General features: G+C 41.0%; 1 protein-coding gene across 7 annotated transcripts in view; it reads right to left on the bottom strand.

Annotated features, from left to right (window-relative positions):
* LOC111264851 (uncharacterized) overlaps positions 1 to 21,838 on the bottom strand; it is a 61,237-nt gene that overhangs the window by 31,355 nt on the left and 8,044 nt on the right. The window contains exons 1-2 of one of the 7 annotated variants that reach the window (XM_022841059.2): positions 11,404 to 12,458; positions 7,330 to 7,552 (exon numbers count right to left, since the gene is read on the bottom strand). The exons of 2 other annotated variants lie outside the window; for them this stretch is intronic. In XM_022841059.2, the coding sequence (XP_022696794.1) occupies positions 7,330 to 7,452 (123 nt within the window). In that variant the 5' untranslated portion in view covers positions 7,453 to 7,552; positions 11,404 to 12,458. Of the gene's footprint in view, positions 1 to 135; positions 675 to 6,421; positions 7,235 to 7,329; positions 9,127 to 9,846; positions 10,444 to 11,403; positions 12,459 to 21,838 lie in introns of those variants that run through there. 4 more of the 7 variants (XM_022841058.2, XR_002683110.2, XR_002683109.2 and 1 more) reach the window with 4 other exon arrangements.

Below are 21,838 nucleotides of genomic sequence, written 5' to 3'. Positions count from 1 at the left end.
CTGCAAGGTTTGCCTTTGAGGGATCGAAACGCCGTTTATATGGCTGGGCTTAATACGGCAGCCTGATTTGTCAGAACGGGCGATCAAGTAGACGGTGATATAGCGTTTCGCAGTGAACCAAATTCGAGTGGATGGTTTGTTTTTTTTTTGTATGTTAACCTCTGCGATTTTAGTTCGGTAGTTGCATAGCGGCCCCTGTAGGGGCCTTTATTAAACCGTAGATTCCTTAACGGTTGGGTCCTTTGCGTAGTGGGCGTCTTCGCACAGCCTTGTTAAAGCTTCGCCGATAGCAACGCCAATAAATGCTGATTTTTGCGAGCTAATTATAACTATAGCTAATATTAAGAATTCTTTCAAAGAAGTTTATGGTTAGCAGTTCCGGAAAACACATTGACCAGTCTTAACGTTAACCGGATATCACCGACAGAATCTCACGTTAAATAACTTAAAAGGTTATAGTTATCCAACTTTTGAAAAGTTTTAGGTCTTTCCAAAGACCACTATTAAAAAAATGAAGTCATTCATTGAATAGTCATGGGCGTGGTTGGGTTCTGTCGGAATCTGCCTGAAAATATATTTTAATTTTACATTTTCCCCTCTATCTAGGAAAGCCTCTGTCAGAAGTATTGCTCGTGTGTCCTGTTTTCGAGTGAATCAATGGTACCAACGCTTACCTGAAAGGCAAACATTATCATAATTAGCTCGACGAAATTATATTCTAATAAATACTTTATTATCTTAAGTAGCAGTAGTAAGAGATTAAGGAAATATTAAGCGAATTAGCGAATAGGAAGCGTTAAGCGAATACAAAACAATGCTAAATAAAACAATGTAATCTCGCCGCGCGAACGACGAAGCTATTTTTATTTTAAATTATTTATTTAGTAATTTAAGACTTTATGCAGCCCCGAAAAAAACCTTGGCCAGCAAATCCAAAAAGACTGCATCGAAAAAACAAAGCTACTTCAATGGAAAACGAGCTGGAATAAGATTAGCCTTTGCCTTACGTTTGTCCATTAAGTGCTCCGCCAATTCTTACACATCTCCATACATCGATAAGTAAGTTGTATCTATAAAAATCTCTATCGCATATACAAACACACACACACATAGCAAATAAAGCAATAATTAAAACTGAAATGAAGTGGCGATGTTTAGTGAGAAGCCCCGTAGCCACACATGCTCGCCGTGGATATCAGGGAACGGCTGACTAAGTCACTGAAGTGCACTCTACCCCAAACCCATGAGCGAAGGGCGAGAGAGAGAGCAAAGGTGACGGGTCAAGCCACAAGTATAACACTTCTTAACTGCGAACCTCATGAAGTGCTATATTATCCCTGTTAATGGCACTACCACAGCTGCAGTACAGACGCCGTTGATCGGTAGCTTAGATATTGATGTATTTGCCGGCAGATGTTTGGCACGTTGCGTCGTAATCTAGGTTCGAATCCGGGCAAACACACATCGTTTCATGCCGGAAGTTAGGCATCTGATGAAAAGCCCAACAGCGCGTCCGGGGGTACGATTCGAAGACGCCCACAGGCATACTAATAAAAGACACGTTGCCAAGTGTACAGAATACTCCTTTTAACCAGCATATAGCGGGAGCAACTACATTAGCGCGTTTTGATTTTATCAGGCAAAGCTGGTGTTTTTTGCGTTTCACGGAAACGGTGACGCAGAAGAACTAAAAAAGGACCGTCCCTAATCTACTGCTTCGCGCTTTATATTGCCTAGCGTTTACGACCTCTTAAGAGCGGGTGAATTAGCAAAATCAATTGGCAATATTTAACCCCTGATATGTTTGGTTCGAATCATCGACGTTTCAAAAGGAATTAAGCAGGCGCATACTCTTTTACATACTTTTTCGTTTTACATTTGTGGCTGGCTTACACGGCGGACACTGCCAGTAGTATCGACCGGCAAACATTCAGAATGCTCTCCGCTTGCGACATTTTAGTCAGTTATGACAGATAATGCAAAACAATACATTTATTATCACTATTGGACAAGAACATAGAGCATGGCCATTAATTGATTTTGTTTTTAAAATATGCGATAGTTTAATTAATATGCACTTTTTGCTGCAGCAGATATTTAGTGCTTATTACTTTCAGTGGATGCATTAGTTCCGAATCACTCGCCGACTAACTTCATCGGTTACTTTGAAAATTGATAGACATGTGCAAACGATCAGATTTCCAACAAACATGTAACCCCTTCCACATGTCACGAAAATCCGATTACCAGAGAAAAAAAATTGTTGAGGTGGGTTTTAGATATTGAAGACAGGCTTAAGACATCACATTCGACTGAACACGTTCTTATTCTGCTAACTTTTTTGCCCTGTTTCTCAACAGGTGACCTTTTTATCAGCAACTGGGTTAAAAAAAAATATGGATTTGAAATACCCGAATGGTGTCGCAATGACTGTCGTATCTAAGAATGTGACGTAAAAAAAGTCTTCTTATTCTTGGCTACATCATCACCGTTACCTATACCGTTGTTATCGTTCACATGAGATCAAATAAGTAGTCTGCGCCATTTTTCTTCTTCTGCACAATATTCGATAAAAAAAGAAAACTGTTGTTGAGCTGATCTTAAATCAGGCTACGATAACTGTGCGACATCGGAGGTGTACACGATAGCGTGGAGCTGACGTTTTTGCCCTTAAATTGCGGCGATACGGAAATAAAATGGGTTGAAATCTGGGAATAGGCACCCTTTGATTCTCCGAGGAAAATCCGAATCGCAGCAGAAGGGATGATGAATACAGTAGGCTATACTCCTGTTTAATCTTTATCCATTACCCTTTAGATTGAGCCCCCTAACCAGTTTAAAGTTTAAAGCAATGTTAAAACAGCTACGCTAGAAGCTGCCATCAAAGAAATAGCTGAGCGTTAGCGACGGAGAAAAAATTTAAGGAACCTACGCTGATGTCTTTATGAAAACTTGTACCAAACGCGGCTTCTGGTATGGCGGTTATTGTCCGCAGGGGTCATAGTAGGGGGCAGTAGCTGTCCCGTTCGTGACACCTTTTTCCTTGGAACTTTGTTGGTATTTCTTTGAGGCTGACGTATGCGATCTCCTGGTAAACAGCGGTAAATGATTATCAGTTATATACGCTGTTAGGGACGGAAAGGACATCGCGTACGCCAAATCTGGAACAAAGAAAGGCCAACCACTACGAGATATTACCATAGCTCTTCAGTAATTCCTATGAAAACCTTGATCACATGAAAACGTGTGCGTCTAACGATAATCCATCGAATCATTTTTACCTTACCGACTCCAAAGCAGCGTAGGACGCAGCAATCGGGCTACTACAGGAACAGGGCGCTCTGTTTAGGAGGTCCTGTGTCTTGGATACCATAACGCTATCATGAAACAGGAAACATCCGTGGACAGTATACTCAGCATAGAAAGCACGAGATATAATTTGCACTGAAATCTTCAGCGTGTTCCTTCGTCGCTGGAACGTTCAAAGGCAGTCGTTATACGCGGAGTCTTCTTCAATTTTAAAATTCAAACGCGAGGCAATATTTCTTAACCAATCCGGCTATCTCTTTAGTACCTTTGCATACAAAAGACTACAACAGCAGAAGAAACGAGGGATCCACAATAAAATGTTTGATAATAAGATCCGGAAAACGAAGAAGGAAAGAGTATTTGGTGACACCAACACGCTCGCTTAGATAGGCACTCGAGTATTTTCTAGCCAGTATTCTGCCTCTGGTGTAGGTTGTCAGACGGGCACAAGCTATCATTGGAGGACTTTCTTTGCTGTATAATCATATTTCTTTTCTACTCAGCTCATCGCCTCGAGACCCTCTAGTGCTTAGCTATCCAGGAACAATATGTACCACGCTATTGCTATTATAGGCATTTGTAATGGATACCAACAACCTAAGTCTTTCAAGGATGAGAAGGGTGACAAAGGTGAAGGGGACAGAGAGTAAAAAAAAGGCCCCGACTAATAATAATATGTGGAAACGACTGACTGAGCAACATAATAGGCGGTTATTTGACCCAAGATAGAACGTTACTGGACACGTACAAGGGGAATATGAAAATAAATAATCCCCAGACCAATAAAGGGCCTCATTGAACAGAGTCACCGGGGGGGCACTGAGCCCGAGATTGCATCGCGGAAAGCATTCCGGATACGTCAGTAGTGGTCGTGGTAGGACTTGCATGGAAAGTGCTGTGGAATTTAACACTCATTGCACCTACTATCAGGCGGTAAAGTATTGTACATTGGCAGTAGCACAATGTAACTTCGTTGTTGGATAGTTCGTGAAATGTATTACAGATAGAACTGAAATCATGTAACATAACAATGGCTAAACCATATGTACGACATATCTCAAATAGTGGCTTAATAATATAATATCTTATACAAATTTCTAACTTCACAAACTGTTGGAACTACTATGTATGTATGTACATGTGGCACAGTCCACCTACAAAAACTATCAAGCAGACAGATAGATAATCACACATACATATACTGTTAAATCACTCGTAGGTGAAACTTTTCCTTCAAACATGTTTTCGGCTTTTCCCACATACGTTCTTGGGTTGTCGCTCAGAATGCTTTCCATGCACAAACGAGTGATTTTGAACGCGCTTTGGCAAGTTTTAAAAATGAAGCGTAACAGAGAACCCGTAGGTACAAGTCTATAAAATAATAAATATCTTCTAGCAAATACGTGCACGAATTTAATTTACTTGGAAGGTAGCGGAAAAACTTTGCCAAGGCTCTAATTAGGCCTTTATAACGTGCCCAAGTATAGACCCCAATTATATACTAATGTTTTTTATCTAAAATTATTTAGGTGTGCTTTCTGCGTACATACACGCGCCACTCAAACAATACAGTCTTAATACTAATCTAGATAACAAATGGTAGTAGTCTCGTCAAAGCACTACCACCAATGCTAACAGCGTTGCAGAACATATGGATCTACAAGAATTGCGACAGCCATTGAAATCATTCAGTGCTAGACAATGTGCCTGTTTGTATGCATTGTTCCGCATGAGATTGCATGTATAGGGATGTAAGATGTAGGAGACAATCGTACGCGCCATTAGTTACCTTAGTGTTCACTTTTCATAACTGAATGCAGTGGTGCAATATAGCATTTGTTGAGTACCTTGGCCGCCTCCCGATGGGTCTTCTTTACTTCTGTGCGTTCGCTTTAGCTGACGCTTCAGCTTCAGGCTGACTTCGGATTTATTGTCTAAATGATAAAACTACCTTTTCCCTAAGTGTCTACAAACGGCTACTGATAAAAGAGCTCTAATTTGATAAGACATTTCATGGTTTTTTTTGTGCCTCTTGTTCATGACGACCCGAGCATCTACAGCCCCGGTTAAATTAAATCAAGTTTCAACCGCAATAATTCCATCTCTGATTTCATCTTTTTAGAGGACTTTGGAAGATTTCTCATCACGCCCTACCACGGCTTGTTTAATCATGAACGGAACGAAATCAAGTTTAGATGAATGGCGGAGACGAAGAACCGGCAGGCAATCTGTGCACTGGAAAGGAACGCTTAACTTGCGTTGCAAGTCGTCTTCCATCTGATACACTGGGCCGCACTAGTAGATTTTTCCGGCGGTATTCTGCTCGATCAATTTGTCATTTGCTTGAACGTTGAAGTCAACAATGGAATGGCGATACGGTCTAGTCAATGGCCGTCAGCTGCCATTGAATCGACTGCACCTAACCCAATCCGTTGGTCCTAACGTGGAAGCAGGTTACCATCGGTGAATAAGTATCGAATTGTTTATGAAACAACAGCAGGAAAAAAAACTGAGAAACCATAGTATAGAAAGCTGAGGATCATCACTCTGGCGCCTCGCGTGTTTTATGTTTAAGATTCAGTGTTTCTATTTGCGTATCATGAAATGCTCATGTAAACTTTCGCACCGAGGGCGTAGCATGGATGGTGGATAGCGGTTCTGAACAGTGTTGGAATAATGTAGCAGCGTGAAGTTTAAGCGACCCCCTCTGAGAGATCTCTATTCACCTGGAGTTTCGCCTCTGTTTAATGGGCAGGAAAATTCAAGTTGTCTAAAATTGCAATGTTTTCCCGAATTCGCTTGGTGGGAATTCGTTTAACTAGGTGACTACGTGCTGCACCTAACTGTGTAACCGAGAATAACTATTCGGTGGAGTACGGGAGCAGTGGGCAGCGGGAACGGTCAAGGGAAAGGTACAAGGCGATGGCAACCCTTCAAGTCTAGGTGAAGACTTAGAAGCATGCAACGTCACCGTGTCGTCATCAACGACGATGGCACTATGAGATAGAAAATGATGCGGAACGAGGCAAGGACGTACTAACGGACAGACGTATGAAAAGCAACTATCAGGGGTTAGCGGTATTCACTTACTGACTGGAACAAAATAGCTGGATTAGTGTTAAAGATTTATTTTGTGATTAATTTATTTATGAGACAGGTCCCTAAAGCTATCGCATATCACAAATTTAAAAAGGCGCTTATCAGTGGTACATAATAGATTATGATTCTATAGTGCTTCTCCCATTCTGATTATCTCTTGTATCTATCTTATGTTCATATTTTCTATGTACTAGATATAGCTTACATAATAATAAATAATAGTAATTATTTCGCTAATTAAAAGGCGACGTAAAGTGATAGTAAGAAATCTTCCTGAGGTACGCAAAACAAACTTTGGCATTGTTGACCTCATTTCATTCTGTTACCACTGTAAAAACCAGTGATGTTGGACGTGATGACACCACGTTCTGTTGACTGTAGCCACAACGTTGCGTGCTATACACACAAACGTACACCTAAACGCGCAAATAGTATTGTTGTTGGCCCTGATAAGGATGGTTCTCTTTACTGTGTCCTGCACGATAGTGCAGAAATATTTAGTAAACTCTCAAGAACTTGTCGTAGCGCAGGCAATGTCATTATGTGTCCCTGTGAAGAACAGAGTGCGAATGAATTAACATAAGACAAATCTGTTAAAATATTTTCGTAATGTCGTCACGCTGTGATGTGAGCCGTGGAGCAGCCCGTAACAGTATACTACGTACGTCAATCCCATTGAAATGCAATACCCTACGTGACGAATTTATAGACACTCGTGTGCCAGACGGCAGAATCATTACGTGCTTCTGGCTTCGACGTCTCCACTAAAAGAGGCCCATTCGTCTTTGTAGAGTCAGTACTTTCCAACTGCTGGCCGATCTCGGCTCTGCGAAAAAATGTTCTCTTGTTAGAAAGAACAGCCAATCTATGTTGGTTGTGGAATTCAACCAAAGAAATGAACTCTGTTCGCGCTCTGTTTACCTTTTGCCGCTGATCCTCGCGATGGCCCTTCTCCTTTGGCACATCTACTCCAGGTGCTGAGAAGGCAGCCGGCTTTTTCTTCAATCTTGCTCGTCGTTGTCGTCCCATGCGAGCTTTTTTCATACTTCCTTTCTCATCCCTTTATTGATGCGGGATGGCCAGAATCGAATGGGGTAGCTTCAGGTAGCTAGCCAGCCAGTACTCAATCAAGGCCTAAAAGCATCTGCATGTAGCTCTTGGTTAGAAAGAAGCGAACCAGAACCAGAACTACATGGAAGTGAGAAGCAATGACGGGACACTCTCGGAGAGGCCGGCAAGGTACAAGAGCCTTCGTACGTGCGAGGGTGGATCGGGCCGCACGAAACCGGGCACATTCGCGACAATTAGCAGGAAGGAGATAAACAAGCATGAAAGGACACACGCGAAAATCCGCGACGTAAGAGAGGCAGCAGAACGAAGGCGCAAAGACCGCAAAAGAGGAGGTCGAACAAAAAGAGGAAAAATATAAGCTAACAGCTTTCGTTGGCAAGTGCCCTAGCCGCTTCAGTGTAGGCGAGCGAGACCGTACCGATAACAGCAGCAGCAGCAGCGATGCCACCACGAACTATGTCGACAGCCCCAACGACATCGATGTGAGAACAGGACGTAGACATACGTACGACGCGCAATAAGGAATACAAGACCACCTCAAGGAATTTTGCTTGATCTATCCATGCGACCCCAATGAGCCCATTTCGAGATGTAATTATGCCGATCCAGCTACTGAAAAAAATGCAACTGGCGGTTTGTGCGGGAACGATGTGTACACATAATAAAAAAAGATTGCCAATAACGGCTAAGGAACAAAATTGTAATATTTAGCTCTCTCCTATTTTAAGAAATATCGTATTGATTTGTTACCTTTTTGTTCAGTATTTTCGGTGTTCTTTTTATAGATAGACATTAGATAATGCAGCGCTTCAAAGACTGCAGCTGCAATATATTATTGATACAACTGGCTAGCTTTAGTGCAGACAAATATGAAGAGTTAGCCTCCTCGAGAAGTCCGTCTAATTGCAGTGGCCTGTCAACCGTTTTCGTTCAGGTTATGGTTAAACGGCGTAAGCCTATCTACCGTAGTTGCAGTAGTCCAATAACTGTTCTTACAACCACAAGCGATCAGTCCTATAATGGTGATTTGCCTATGTCTTTGCATGTTGAGAGGAGCAGCGTAGTTTTGTCCGACGACTCAACATGAAATGAGGACGCCATTAGCTAACCCGTGTACTAACTGACAACTATGCGTTAGCACCAAGTAGATTTTCAGCCTGTTTATCTCTTTTAACTTTTCTAAAATACCCTATACGCTGAAACCTATGGCGCCGATAGTTCTTTTCGAGCTACTTTTTTCATTCGCCGTCCACGAGAATAGATGGCACAAAAACAGTTTGTCATGCTCTAAGTTGTGACAGACGCCATTATCGGCTTCCAGCAAATGGAATTTAGTAATCGCTCCGCTTTCCGATAGGAACGCCACCTCTCGGCGACTAGTGGCAAGCAGAAAGAAACATTTTTTTAGCCAGCACAATAGGAGGTCAAAATCAACAAAGTTTCTATAACATTGAAGAAATCGTCTTTTTTCAGATAGATTTTTAACCCACAATATTAGTAGTAAGAGATAAGAAAAAGCCTATCCAAAATAGAGAAATGTATACAACGTCGACCCAATTTTCCATTCGACCCAAATTACCATTAAATGGGTTCTGCTTTTCACCGACCTAAAACTTCTTGTTATATTATATTTCGCTAATCACAAGTCTATGCGATCGATACGTATCAATTCAAGGCAGGCCAATGCAAGGCTACACCGGTTCCGCTTAAAACGTACGCAAGCCAAATCGTCACGAAATCAATAGGAATTTTTAGCGCTTAGGAAAAAATCACCCTTGGAAGACGCAATTAATTAGAAATACGGGCAAGGAAAAAGCGACCACCAATGTGCGACGGCCATAGAAGAACAAGTGGCTTTTTCAACCTTTCAAAGGATTCCACTAAAGATTGAACGGGGACGCTAACAGGACATAAGCCAAATGCCCGATTGATTCGCCGTCGCTGTTATCTCGTTTTGAAAGTTGCTACGGTGTTATCCGCATCAGGCTCATATACGTAACACATCTACATGACTAAAAAGAAGATTTGTGCATAGTGTCTACAGAGGAATTGACTTCCTTCTTGTCAAGCTCAAAAAATCATATTAACGATAAACAATTATATGGTTACAAATAGTTGACTCATCCAAAGGACTTGACTCGTACGCGTCCCTCAGCTAACCGAGCTAAATAAACAGCAAGCTACACAATGCTATTGGACAAGCTACCTCTATTGACCTCTCAACTAACGTTCGTATGGTAAATCACACTAGACTGCTATAAAGCCAACTACTCGCAGCTAAGTTAAGGTCTGTCGACCTTGCATTGTAGTTTCTCCGAAATGAAAAAGTTATCCATTATCAGAGGCTATAGTGTACTAAAGACATACCAAGCGAACTAAACGGCCAAAATGGCCGGTCCTGAAACGCAGTTACTGGCAGCGAACGAATCAACAGAACGAACATCAAGAATGCTACACAAAGCGTTCGTCTGGACAACCGACCCTGTGACACAAACGAACGACGGCTACGGCGCCGTGATGGTGGTCGTCTTCGCCGCCATCTTCCTCTAGATCTTAATGCCGAACGCCGATTGTAACAACCGAACGTGACGAAAAGAAACAAAATGAACGGGATGGAAAAGATGAAATCAAAGAAAAGCATGAAGAATGCAACTAGGAAAGCCTGTGAGTGAGAGAGGGCAACGTTTCGAATCGCGATATTTATCTGCCGGGCATGATCAAGCGGCGTCAGCTATTACTCTACGTACGCAAGTAAGCGACAAGCATATATCTTCACGGTTTTCTATTTATTTGCGTCAGCATTTCCGTTTCGGCATCCACTGCTTGCTTTTCCAAGTCAACTAGCAGTACAAACACTATCTGACTCGGCTTTAAAAGAGCTGAGACATTTCAATAGATGGTTTTGTAGAGGAATGGAATTGGATGGCGTTGTTATAAAAATGGCAGATCGTACGCCCTTGCTGTCGGCCGCACTGCGCTACTGCAATTGCAGCTATCCAATGATGACGATTTAATAGATGGGAAAACCCTGACCGCTATACAGACCGCTGTTGAATCCATATTTACGTTGGCAAAACAGTGTGTCATGATCGGTACCATTAAATTGATCGATAATCGTCAATCTAACATGGTTGGTTCAATGGAGCCTATTTTTCTTTTTGATTATTTTTATTATATAGTATATTACTAACGATCTGTAGTTGGATAAACATTGAGTACTAGCGGTTTAGTAGACGAGCATAAGCATGACGAAAAAGTGTCGCGAGATAAAGTTAATTAATAAGCTAGGCGCCATTACTGTTAATGAAAGCCAGAATAGACATCATCTTACTGCTTGGATAATCAAAACTGCTCGTGCAAGAGAAGGCTTGCGTCACTGAAGCTGTTTGGCCTAGATAAAAAATGAACAGAAACTTAAACAATCAATTTTAGTTTGTACAAGATAAGATTTGTACTTTGAAGGTTCGAAGGTACGAGAAACGTTTAGGATTTATACTCAGACGTGATATATTCATTGTTTGACTTCTAACTTACTGTAACATGATGTGGAGATAAGTGCTCTTGGCAGATGCGCAGATCACCACGGAAGATTGATTGAACTAGGTAAAGTTTAGGACAATTTAGGGCGTACTCATTCCATATTGGCAAAAAGCAGGTCTCAGTAAAGTACTGGAGCTCGAGAAGGAGCCGTCTAAACATGGCTTTAACAAATACCAAATTTAGTATGTTACCGTCATCGCCACATCTGGTACGGTCGAGTGTATTTCATCTAAGAGCAAGCACACAAACGAAAAACACGCCAACCCAATTATACTATTACATCACAGAAAGAACAGCAAGACAGAAAAAGCAAACAAAAATAATATAATAACACAAAATAACCGTTTCTAATTAATCGATAACCATTCGGACTAAAATACATACCGAGACATGATGTGATGTTCGTAATCGAATGGTGCACGCCTTGTTTTATATATATTCATCCTCTGGTTTTCATGTCACAACTTTGATCGCCACTAAACTGACATCTCCTGTCGCGCCATGATATTACTCATTAGTGGAAAAAACACAGTTGGCCTGGGCAGCCTTTAGGCCATAGGTAGAGCTAACAATCATACTCTGTGGTTCCTAGCTAGGATAGACTAACTATTTTCCCAACAATTCCAATAGAAACCCCAAAGCTCGCGTTACAAATAACATGGCCTGAACGGCAATCTCAATGTGTCCATCGATCATAGGCATCAGACGTTCTATGGCGGGTCGCAAGCGAAAGGCCACGACTGCGTTTTACCAGCCACAGAATCTACGATCGTGTTCACATGAGTTGATTCAGCGTAATAGCACATAGTTGAATTTCCAAAGTGAACATTATCGTACATGTGACAGGTATCGCCTGTGCTAGTTATTCATCGAATGTCATCACTGAACATTTTCAAATAATTATATCGTATATGCAAGTTGAATCGCAATACGTATCTTTGTTGGTGATTTCATCGATCGATCCTCTTCGTATCCGACGACGGCATGTCGTGCTTCGTGTCAGGCAAAGTTTTGATGCGACCTCTGCTACATTACTGCTTGCCGTCTGAAGACGTCGGCGTAGTTGCTACTTGCGACAGCTCTGATGCGGACACTCTGATCTTCTATTTTCACCTCTTGTCAGTCAGTTATAACCATTTATTAAAGTCTCGCTATTAAACGACCATGACTTTCGGCGTTGGTGCTAATGTATTTAGATCGTATTGGATGAGGCATCATTTCTATACGGCGATTTAGCCTGAAACGAATCACTGAACATTGAAATTCTTCATTTGTTGACGTCGCTTGCCTTCTGCTGATGTTCGAGTTTGCAAAGTCGTCGACCACACAGCCCAACTATTTCGATACACTCGATCAATCTAGCTTGAAAATTAACACAGGTCGTACGCCTGTTTCTTGCCTTTGTCGACCATCCAGGATGCTGTTAATAATTTCCTTTTCGAAGCAATGCCAGGTACTGATACTTGCAGCAGAAAATATCTTACGTTTAATGAAATATGTTCTGTTTGTGGATTTGAAAATACTTTCGTGTATGAAAGAGTCACTGACCTTCACTCCGGATAATAACGAAAAGTGGGCTGGCTGTAGTCGCACCAGTAAGCAAATCAATAGATAAAAGTACTAATTATGTACGCCCCACCGTCGACGAATAAACTAGGTTTAAACTTTCCACAGCAAAAATGCATGACAAAGGTTACCGGTTTATAGGTTGGTATGGAAGTATTAAGAGTCCTTGAAACTTGTTTTGCTCTTCTGGTTGTTGTTTGTTTGCCAATGGTCAAGTATTATGCGCCATGGAGAAGCTATTTTTTCTATTCTATAAGGCTGCCGTATTATTTACATCAGAGAACTTTGAACCCAAAAATTGGCCGGTATAGTCTTGGTGGCTCAAGTTTATTCTTCTCCCACCTGACATGCTCGACATATTTGTGGGGTCCGAACTGGAAGAAAACTTTTGTAATATAAATAAAACGGTGAAAATAGCCTGGCAGGGAGAACGGAAAGCGTTCCGGTAGCCCAGCGATATATAACTTCTGACCATCCGTAAGCAAAGGGGAGCGCTGAACTAAAAAGCCTTCGTCTTCTGAACACGTTGAATACACACGCATTTTATCAAATCTAATAATATTACAGTACTAGACGTTACCGTGCTACTCAACAGCAGCCTCAGCTCTGAAACGGAACCCGTAACATGGTCGAATTAACCATCCAATACGATTTTAAGTTCAGTGTAGAAATTAGACCTATGATAAGCTTATCGTTGAGCGATTAAACATTAGAAATTGTTTTTCGAGTTAATTTAATGTTTGAACGTTATTTCAGTTAGTCACTTACGAGACTCCAGAAGTCCTGAACAAGATACCTTATGCTAAGATATGGAATGTTTGGCAGTTCCCCCGGTATATGCATTGTCTCTGCGTTTTATAGACACTGCGGTTAGCAGGGCAACAATCCCTTGCAGTTTTCAGGAGCTATAAAGTTTTCGTCTTAACACAAAGGCGACACGGTTATCTCTAGTATATCTGAGCCTCGTTCGAACGCCGTACTACGGGGCAGAGGAAGGGTCTAGTCAACAACGGGGAAGGGGGGATCAAAATAAGGCAGAATAGTGAGGCAGGTAAGCATAAATTTTATTCATGTCTTAGTAACCCATTGTAAACTATCACGAATCTTTTCATAGGAATAAATTGTTAACACCTCAGAGTAAGCCTACTGTAAAGAATTAGGACACAATGGGGTTAAAGACGCTGAGGATGATTATTATTTGATTAACAAACTGGAGCCAAAGAAGTATTTCCCTCTTAACCGTAAAATTTGGACATCATCTGTTCTTACTGCGTAAAGCATAAATTACACTTACTGATCTCATATACATTTATTCCATTTTAGACAGGCTTACATGCGCCTATATTTCATGTTAGTAGGGAACAATATGCAGGCTTTATGCAAATATTTTGTCGAAAATAGACCTGTTCTTTCTCGCCAAATTACTTGTTACTTTAGAAAGCCCGGCGATAAGCGTTAACCTTTGGTACATCGTGTCAATGACCTCAATAGCTAGCTGTCATCATTGATAGCTAACTCGCGCTATGACGCAGTTCCTTTCTAAGTCGAATTGAACGCTTTATTTCGATGTTCCATGTGCATGTTAACGCATGAAATCGACGATCCCCACGTACATGACAATAGTGGACTGATCCATTATTAGCCGTCAGTGGCGGGGATTGGACAAGAAAGATCCGTTATTTAAGCGGTGTTCACTTGCACACTCGTAGCTCGCCAGTGCGTCCAGTCCCATATTTTTCCTTCTAATCTACAGCAACAGATAAAATCGCCAACGTATCAGTCTTCTAAACAAAAGAACAGTGAAAATTGCGCAAGGTACTGGGTATTTAAGTAGCTCTATCGAGTTTTTTGAGCCTAGAGATGTGGCAGATGCACCGAAAGGAAACCTATCATTAATCTGCCCTGTAACACACAGAAGGTATCAAAGTAGCTTCATATTTCTAAAATAGCCTCATTCATGGCTCTTGATTATAAAATACGCTGAACTTTCTCCAATGTTCATCAGTCATTATTATACTAACCATTTAAACAAAATTATACAACTCTTATTTCCCGACACGCAGTACACGACAAATATTTAAGCCTTTAGATGTAGACAGTTTTTAGAAACGTTATGAGTTACGCATATATTTTTCCTCGTTCCCAGTAGGACCAATAATAACAACATGGGTTGGAGCTAACGTGCAGTTACCTCAAATTTTTATACACCGCTTCATTCCTACGAATTGATTCCCCATTTTTTCTACTGGAACTAACACCCCGAGCGGTTCATTGCTATCAGGGGTTCGCCTGCGACAAAAGTCCTGCTAATAGTACTGCTATAGTACTTCTGTGTCACAATGTACTTGTTGTTGAAAACCGTGGCGGTAACAATGCTGGTATTTTTCGTTGTGTTAGCTGTTGCTTGTCGGTTTCTTTCGTAAAACGAGATTGACACGCGATGCTATCGTACTCTCGCACTGTCCTCCCCAAGCATTTCCCATGTAGACCAACGCGAAAGCGGTCGTGCAGTAGAAAAGTGAGTTGAGCTTATGGTAACACCTTGTTGTAGCGATGCAGCCGCGGGCAGCAATTGTCGCAATAGTTAGAGGAGGTAGTTAGCGTTACTTTTTTATTTGTTCGTTGCAAGCGCGGGGCTTGCCAGCTGTGCCGCGGCCCATCAACGAGTTAGCATAACCTGCATGTCCCCTGGGTGGCAAACAGGGGAAAGAGCAGTGAGTTTCGAGTTTGTTGCCAAGATAAGCTCCTCGGCTTGCTGCATGCTCATCTTGTAGGATTCGTGTGCTTCGGTAGGACCAATGCATCATAGCCCATAGACACGTTTACTATGAGCAGAAATTTGCCGCAAGGGACAGGCAGTAGAATGAAAAGTCAGATGACACTGTACTTACTGGAAGTAACGATAGCTCCGTTTGCGGAAGTAGGGAAGAAAAAGAGAAAGAATTGAGGCTTGGAAAGAGGATAACAGTGAGGAATCTAGTAACAATATTCTAGTATCGATTTCTTCCAGTTCATCGATCCCGTGGCCATTAAGGCGAAATTTTACTGCTAACGCTAGTGGGACGAGTTAGGTTTGAAAGCTGGTGGGGACGTTCTGACAAATAAGGACGCCTAGCCATTCTCAAGTATAACTCACTGTGAATTTGTGTTGAGACCGTCGAAATAACCAAATATAATAATAAATAGCATAAAAGGGCGTACAATGTACACTCAATGTAGTACCGTATACTACTATACGAGTAATTAATTAATGCCCATTTCTCACGCAGGTTTGTGTCAAAGTATACTCGAGGTAGCAAGCGTCTACGTACACAGCCAGAATTGATTGAGGAATATTTTATAAGCATATACAGTACATACGTAGACATACACAGATGGTTTGGATGCATATTTTAGATATTTTGTCGCTGAAACGTTATAGCGTGATCATATTCACGTTTATCTTGTGTTTGTACCATTCGCTGTAATAGCGCGGTACATGGCAAGCAGAGCCATTGGCTGTGTGAGCATCTACTATCCCTTTCAACGTACCTTCGCACTGTGGACAACATGGGTACGTAAGTGGAATACAGAGCTAAGAAACAGTGCTCCCTGGTTTCATAGACGTATATTTAAAGCAGCTATAAGATATACATATCCGTTTCGCTTTAGTCTTTGGCCATCTGTTTGTCCTGTAACCTTTGAAGGGAACATACAAAGGAAAGAAGGGTAAAAGAAAGATTGTAGTAGGATGATACTTGCACTTGAAATATACATGTCTAATATTAGTGAATATAGGAAGGCTTATGATTCAAGCAGAATTTACTTGCAGAAAATACTAACATACATTGTTTATTGAACAGAAACATGTTTCCTATGATCTCAAATATTATACCTCACAGACCTACTTTTGCCTTTATCGTCCGTAAGCACGACTTATGTAAAGTCTTCAAAAATTACCAACCAGGGATTGTGTGACGATCATAATTGTCATTGGCAGAAATCAGAAACGATGTTGTACTGCATCGTACCGCCTTGTGCAGTCTGGTCTGGTTTAGCCACACGAAATATGTACTCACGTGCACACTTACATGCCGTGATACGTATATGTTTGTCGTTGTTTATGGAGAACAACACGTAGACAGGGGCGGACCATTGCATCGAACCTCTGGACTGTCGATGTCTTGACTTCTGGTCGGTCCGACACCGCTGATAGCACTCTATTAGGATTATCGCTGCGGCACAGTTTTGATACTGCCAACGTGAACCTTCACAGCCAAACATCGCCCAACATCTCGCCTATCACATAGCGATTGCCACGAGCAACAATAGTTGTATCAACATCAGCCAGCGCGACAACGTCGTCATTGCAAGCATTGTTTTCACTGGCCGCCATCATCTCGCTGGATTATGTGTGTCCCCATTAAAAGCTTCCGTGTGTCCGACTAGAAAGAACAGCAGCATAAACAGCAATCGGCCGACTTGTCTTTCATCCTCTCCGTATCACAGCGTCTATCCGCTTGGCCACCGCTATGCCAGCCAATCCAAGTCAAACTGAGCTGGTGAACTCCTTCAAATTCGAGCATTGGTTATAATGTTGATTCTGAAGATGATGATGTGATGACAACGTCTACTCGCAGTTATCATCTTCATTCCCGCGGTAAAGGCAGTTTTCCAATAGCGCTCGTCTACTACGACTGCGTACCAACTGTATATATGCTGGTTGTACTGCACCCACTGAAAGAAAGCGACGCGTTCAACATCATCGGCGGCGCTATGGCTGCCAGATAACGGTCAAATGGACGAACCGTCCATACCTAAATACATGTACTGCAATAATATATTTTGTTGGCGCGAAGGTGAGTAAATATGTGATACTGCTGCAGTAGTTTGCTCGTGTCATTACGTTATATTTTCCGTATATATTATATATACATTTATATATGGTAGTATTATGTTACGAAATATATACAGTAACACAAGTTTTGATGTAACTAACCGGGAAATATCCCAAAGATTTAAAAAATTTCATTGTCCTGTCTGTTTGAGAAGCAGAATGTCGATCCTGAATACTCACAATTTCCACAAATGAGATGTTTTGTAGGACACTTGTTTGTAATCACCAAACGCAGTCATGTTGCTCACATTCTAGTCTTCTGTTCGACCGCTAAGAATGAAAAAACGGTGATCTTAACTTTGTTTCAACGCCAATGCAGAGCGCCCCTTAAAGCTGTTCGAATCGAGTACTACTAACGGCTCCACTGAAATTCCAGTGCGCAAAGGTATCTCATACGAAATGGCTTTTTCTTTTGAAAGTAATAGTAAATTCGATTATATAGAAGGTGCTGCAAGTTTTCTTATGCTTTTTCGAATCCGCTCAGTATTGCTATGCTATAATCTTAGATGTGCTATATACTTCTGAAAAATTCATTGCGGAACCTTCGTTGACCATTTATGTTAACGTATTTGTATATTAACTTTAACCTATACAACAACTTAAACTAATATTTAATGTTCTCCTAAAAAATACGATGCCGTTTCAAACCTAGCTTATGTTCCCAGGCGACGGGAATTTAACTAAGCTTAGTTGAAGCTATATGAGACGAGAGTTCGCATTTCTAATGCTATGCATCTTTTGTCTCCTCTATACCAGTTCATGTACCTAATCGCATAGGACCGCGTTGTTAGTCCTATTTGCGTCCGTTATTAATTTGTAATTATCACATAAAGAAGAGCGTCGTAAGTGCCATACCGCAGGTAGCCTGTCACCACTGAGATATTCGTTAATTCTCGAAGAGGGATCGTTTACAATAAGGCTGATAGCGTCAGACAGCGCTGGTTAATGTCATATAAAAATGGTCGAATGTCGAGGGTGAATAAAAAGAATAGCAGTCAAGAAAGGAATACGGCAGCCTAGATCCAATGAAAACTCGTCAGGGACCAAATACTTGGTAAGAACTGCCGAAGAGCTGGGAGTGAAGTATCATATTGCCAATATAGAAGTATTTTCCCCCCTCAAACATTAAAGGTTGAATATGGACTGAAATGGGGACGAAAACTGGCAGTATCTGTGTGCTTGTATATGAAGACAGAAATCTATAGCGATAAAAGGGCAGCTTTATTCGGACATAACAATTTAATAATCTTAACTCTGCGTCTTGCGGAGCAAATTCTGCTTGCAAAGTATATATGCATAGGTCTGCAGAATTTATTCAATTTTTGTACATAATAGCATACTCACACGCATTCATTCATTGTGAGATCACCCACTGAACCATAGGCAGTTGGTCATTTATATATATGGCTAGCCCGAATTGAAACGCTTTTCGGCCGGTTTTGAAACGAGCAAATATTCTCCTTATGCACGAGGGAACTAAGCATTGTGTGTGTTGATTACGCGATAAGCTAACGGAACGTCGAACCTATGTGGCCGGAATCGTTATCGAGTCGCAAATACCACGAGCTTAATTAGGTTAGGTCGATTTTCCTACCAGATTTCTGTTAATGGAATGACTGAGGCTGCCTCTTCTGCCTGAACAAAAGGTGTAACAAGAGTATTTTGCAGAAGGAGCGTTACTGTTACGCTTCATAGATAAGAATACATAGCTGTTCATAATTACCATGATAATGGTAATTAATTTTATTTCTAACACAAGTGAAAATCGAGTCTAGTCTCCTACCATTAATTTACTGAAATATTGTAAGGAAAACTAGATTTACGCCCAAAAACAGCTGCAGCGCAAGGTGCATCATTCGTTGATATGTGTTCTTTTTTGTTTAACAAGCATATGTTATCGGTCATTACCAAAGAACATACATTTGCACACCCTCAAGAAACAACAGGAAGTCTTACAGATTTTGTGCTTTATTGTCCAAAACAAGGGTCCATCAAAATGCGTCACAACGAAAAAATTGATGAAGTTCAGGAACAGAGAAGGACGAGCCAACAGGCTCAGCTACTAAGGTACGTCAGAGCAGAGTAAGGACGCTTAGTGATTTCTGCACGCTGCCGAGATGAATAAAAAGCGAAATTTTCATTCTTTCCAACTTAAATTCTGCCATAAAAATAGTGGCTTCTCTGGTGATTTGAGTGACGCAGTGGCAATAGGAAGTGCTTTCTACATGAACAAAACGTTTTCTGTTAATCCAATTCGGACCAAAGTAGGGAGGTTCCGCTGGAGATTAGATTTTTTATTTTTTTTAATGGTATCAAGCCTTTCGGTTGTCGCTTCCTCAATGTACGGATCAAGGCTAAAGGAATATTTATCAAGAGGTCGCTGATGCGTCTCATTTACGATCTGAATGTCCAATCCTCACTTTACATTAATCGTAACTGCAATTTTCTTCTGTAAGTTGCAAGTAAAAACGCGACAAGTCTGTAAAACAAGCTGAAGTTTCGAGATTCTGTAATGGCTAATAGCCAGTTGTACTTTTTAGAAAAATCATCGCTCGGAATAAAATCGTCGCAAACTGTTCATTCGCCAACGGCTGGGTGGCTCTATTTTGCTTAGCCATTGACAACAAAATTAATACATCCTATTTGGTATTCTAGCCTCGATGTTTAATCTCAAAAAACTCATCCAATAAAGTACCAAGTTACCGGTTACTACTAAAGATGAAATTATGTATTTCTACTATGCAGCTCAGCTGCTGTAACCCCAAATATCTTATAATTTGAATGTTTCTTTTTCAGATCTCCTTTTTTAACAATCTTGTGCTTCAACACGGTGATGTTTTCCGGAAAGCTCGTTTTATATACGTTTTATATAAGCATGATAATGCTGCTTGGAGATAATGTCATACAAAGCTCATAATAACAAGTAAGTAAACTTCCTCTTGTTTTCTCATGATAGTAGACTCTCTACGCGTGCGACCTTTTTGTTCGAGTTTTTGGTCGACACTTTTCACTGGCGCAGCGTGATTTTTCGAACACCGAATTTGTCAAGCCCTTCGTTCAATGGCACGACTTCGCTCTGGTTAACCAAGAAAAGAGAATAGGAGAGATCCTCTTCTGCTGATTGGAAATGAAGAAGGTTTCAAATGATTTAAAAAAAAAGATTTTAAATTTCACGTCAGAAAACGAACGTTGTTCGTCTGCTTTGCGACAGTAACTTCAAATGGAGGAAACTCAATATCAAACAAAAGCAAACAGTAAGTACATGGCGTGGGTGTCGTGGCAAACACACAATCGTATATCTGTCCTTAATAATGTTGTAAGCTGACATCTTCTCTGGAAGTCAATACGTGACTGTAACCGCAAACATGGGCTGTTCTGTTTATAACATGGCCGGATCTATTTTATGAGCGTAAATCTTCAGCTGGATTGAGAACACCATTTTTCATTATAGGTAAAGAGCGGAAAGGAGAACTTCAATGAAAGTGCCTATTGACTTTTTTATTCAACTGATAGAAGGTCTATAAAGCCAACGTGTCCCCAAAAGACATACCCTGGAACAGAGTTGGATAGGATAGCCGTAATGCAAAACCAACCATTGCTTGAAAGACAGTAGGATCAGTGTACGTTTCGGTTGAATCAGTCATTTGAAAATTCTTTTGCTCGTGGCTCGTTCATGCTCGAAACCAAACCTTCGTGTCCAGATGCATATATCTAGAAGTAACAGCCTGGATGACAAATAAAAGTCCAAGTTTCATACTAATATTGCACTTAAAACGAATTCTTAAAAAAGTCACATTGCATATATTCCATAAACAAACTTCTGATAAATTTAAAGATACTGTAAGCCAACAGTTTATTAACATACAAACAAATCACGCCCTTTTGTATGAAAAAAAAAACACTGAAAAAACAATCGATAATAACTCAACAGAAGATCTGATTTATACTATAACACCCCGTGATGATAAGAAGTCATCTTCTTCAATTTCAGTTTCAGAGCCCAACCAATTCCAAAATTTGAACCACAATAAATGCACAGAGCAGACAGATATTACTGACTGACTTTTTTTTACCGGAGAGAAGCTTATTCAATAACAGGCGACCTTTCTCTATTTTGCAACATGTCGGGATGCTCAATTAGGCTACTTCGCATCTACGACTAGATACCGCTTCACAAGCTAGATGTTTACGTTCACTCCTGTTCTTCGGATCCATTGCGAGCTCAGCCAACACGAAGCTGTCTTGCCTTTTCTTCAGATTTTCACTTATGGTATGTTGTTGTATCCAATGGCAAAAAAAAGCAGCACTAATAACCTTGACAAGAACACCAAACGGCTGCGCAACAAATCAACGTCGTCTTCTGGTTTCGAGGCCTGA

The sequence above is a fragment of the Varroa jacobsoni genome, unplaced genomic scaffold, assembly GCF_002532875.2.
Source record: "Varroa jacobsoni isolate VJ856 unplaced genomic scaffold, vjacob_1.0 scaffold_905, whole genome shotgun sequence".
In the NCBI taxonomy this organism is placed as follows: domain Eukaryota; kingdom Metazoa; phylum Arthropoda; class Arachnida; order Mesostigmata; family Varroidae; genus Varroa; species Varroa jacobsoni.
The sequence above is the reverse complement of the archived record's forward strand: the minus strand, read 5'-3'. Positions and strand labels throughout refer to the sequence as shown.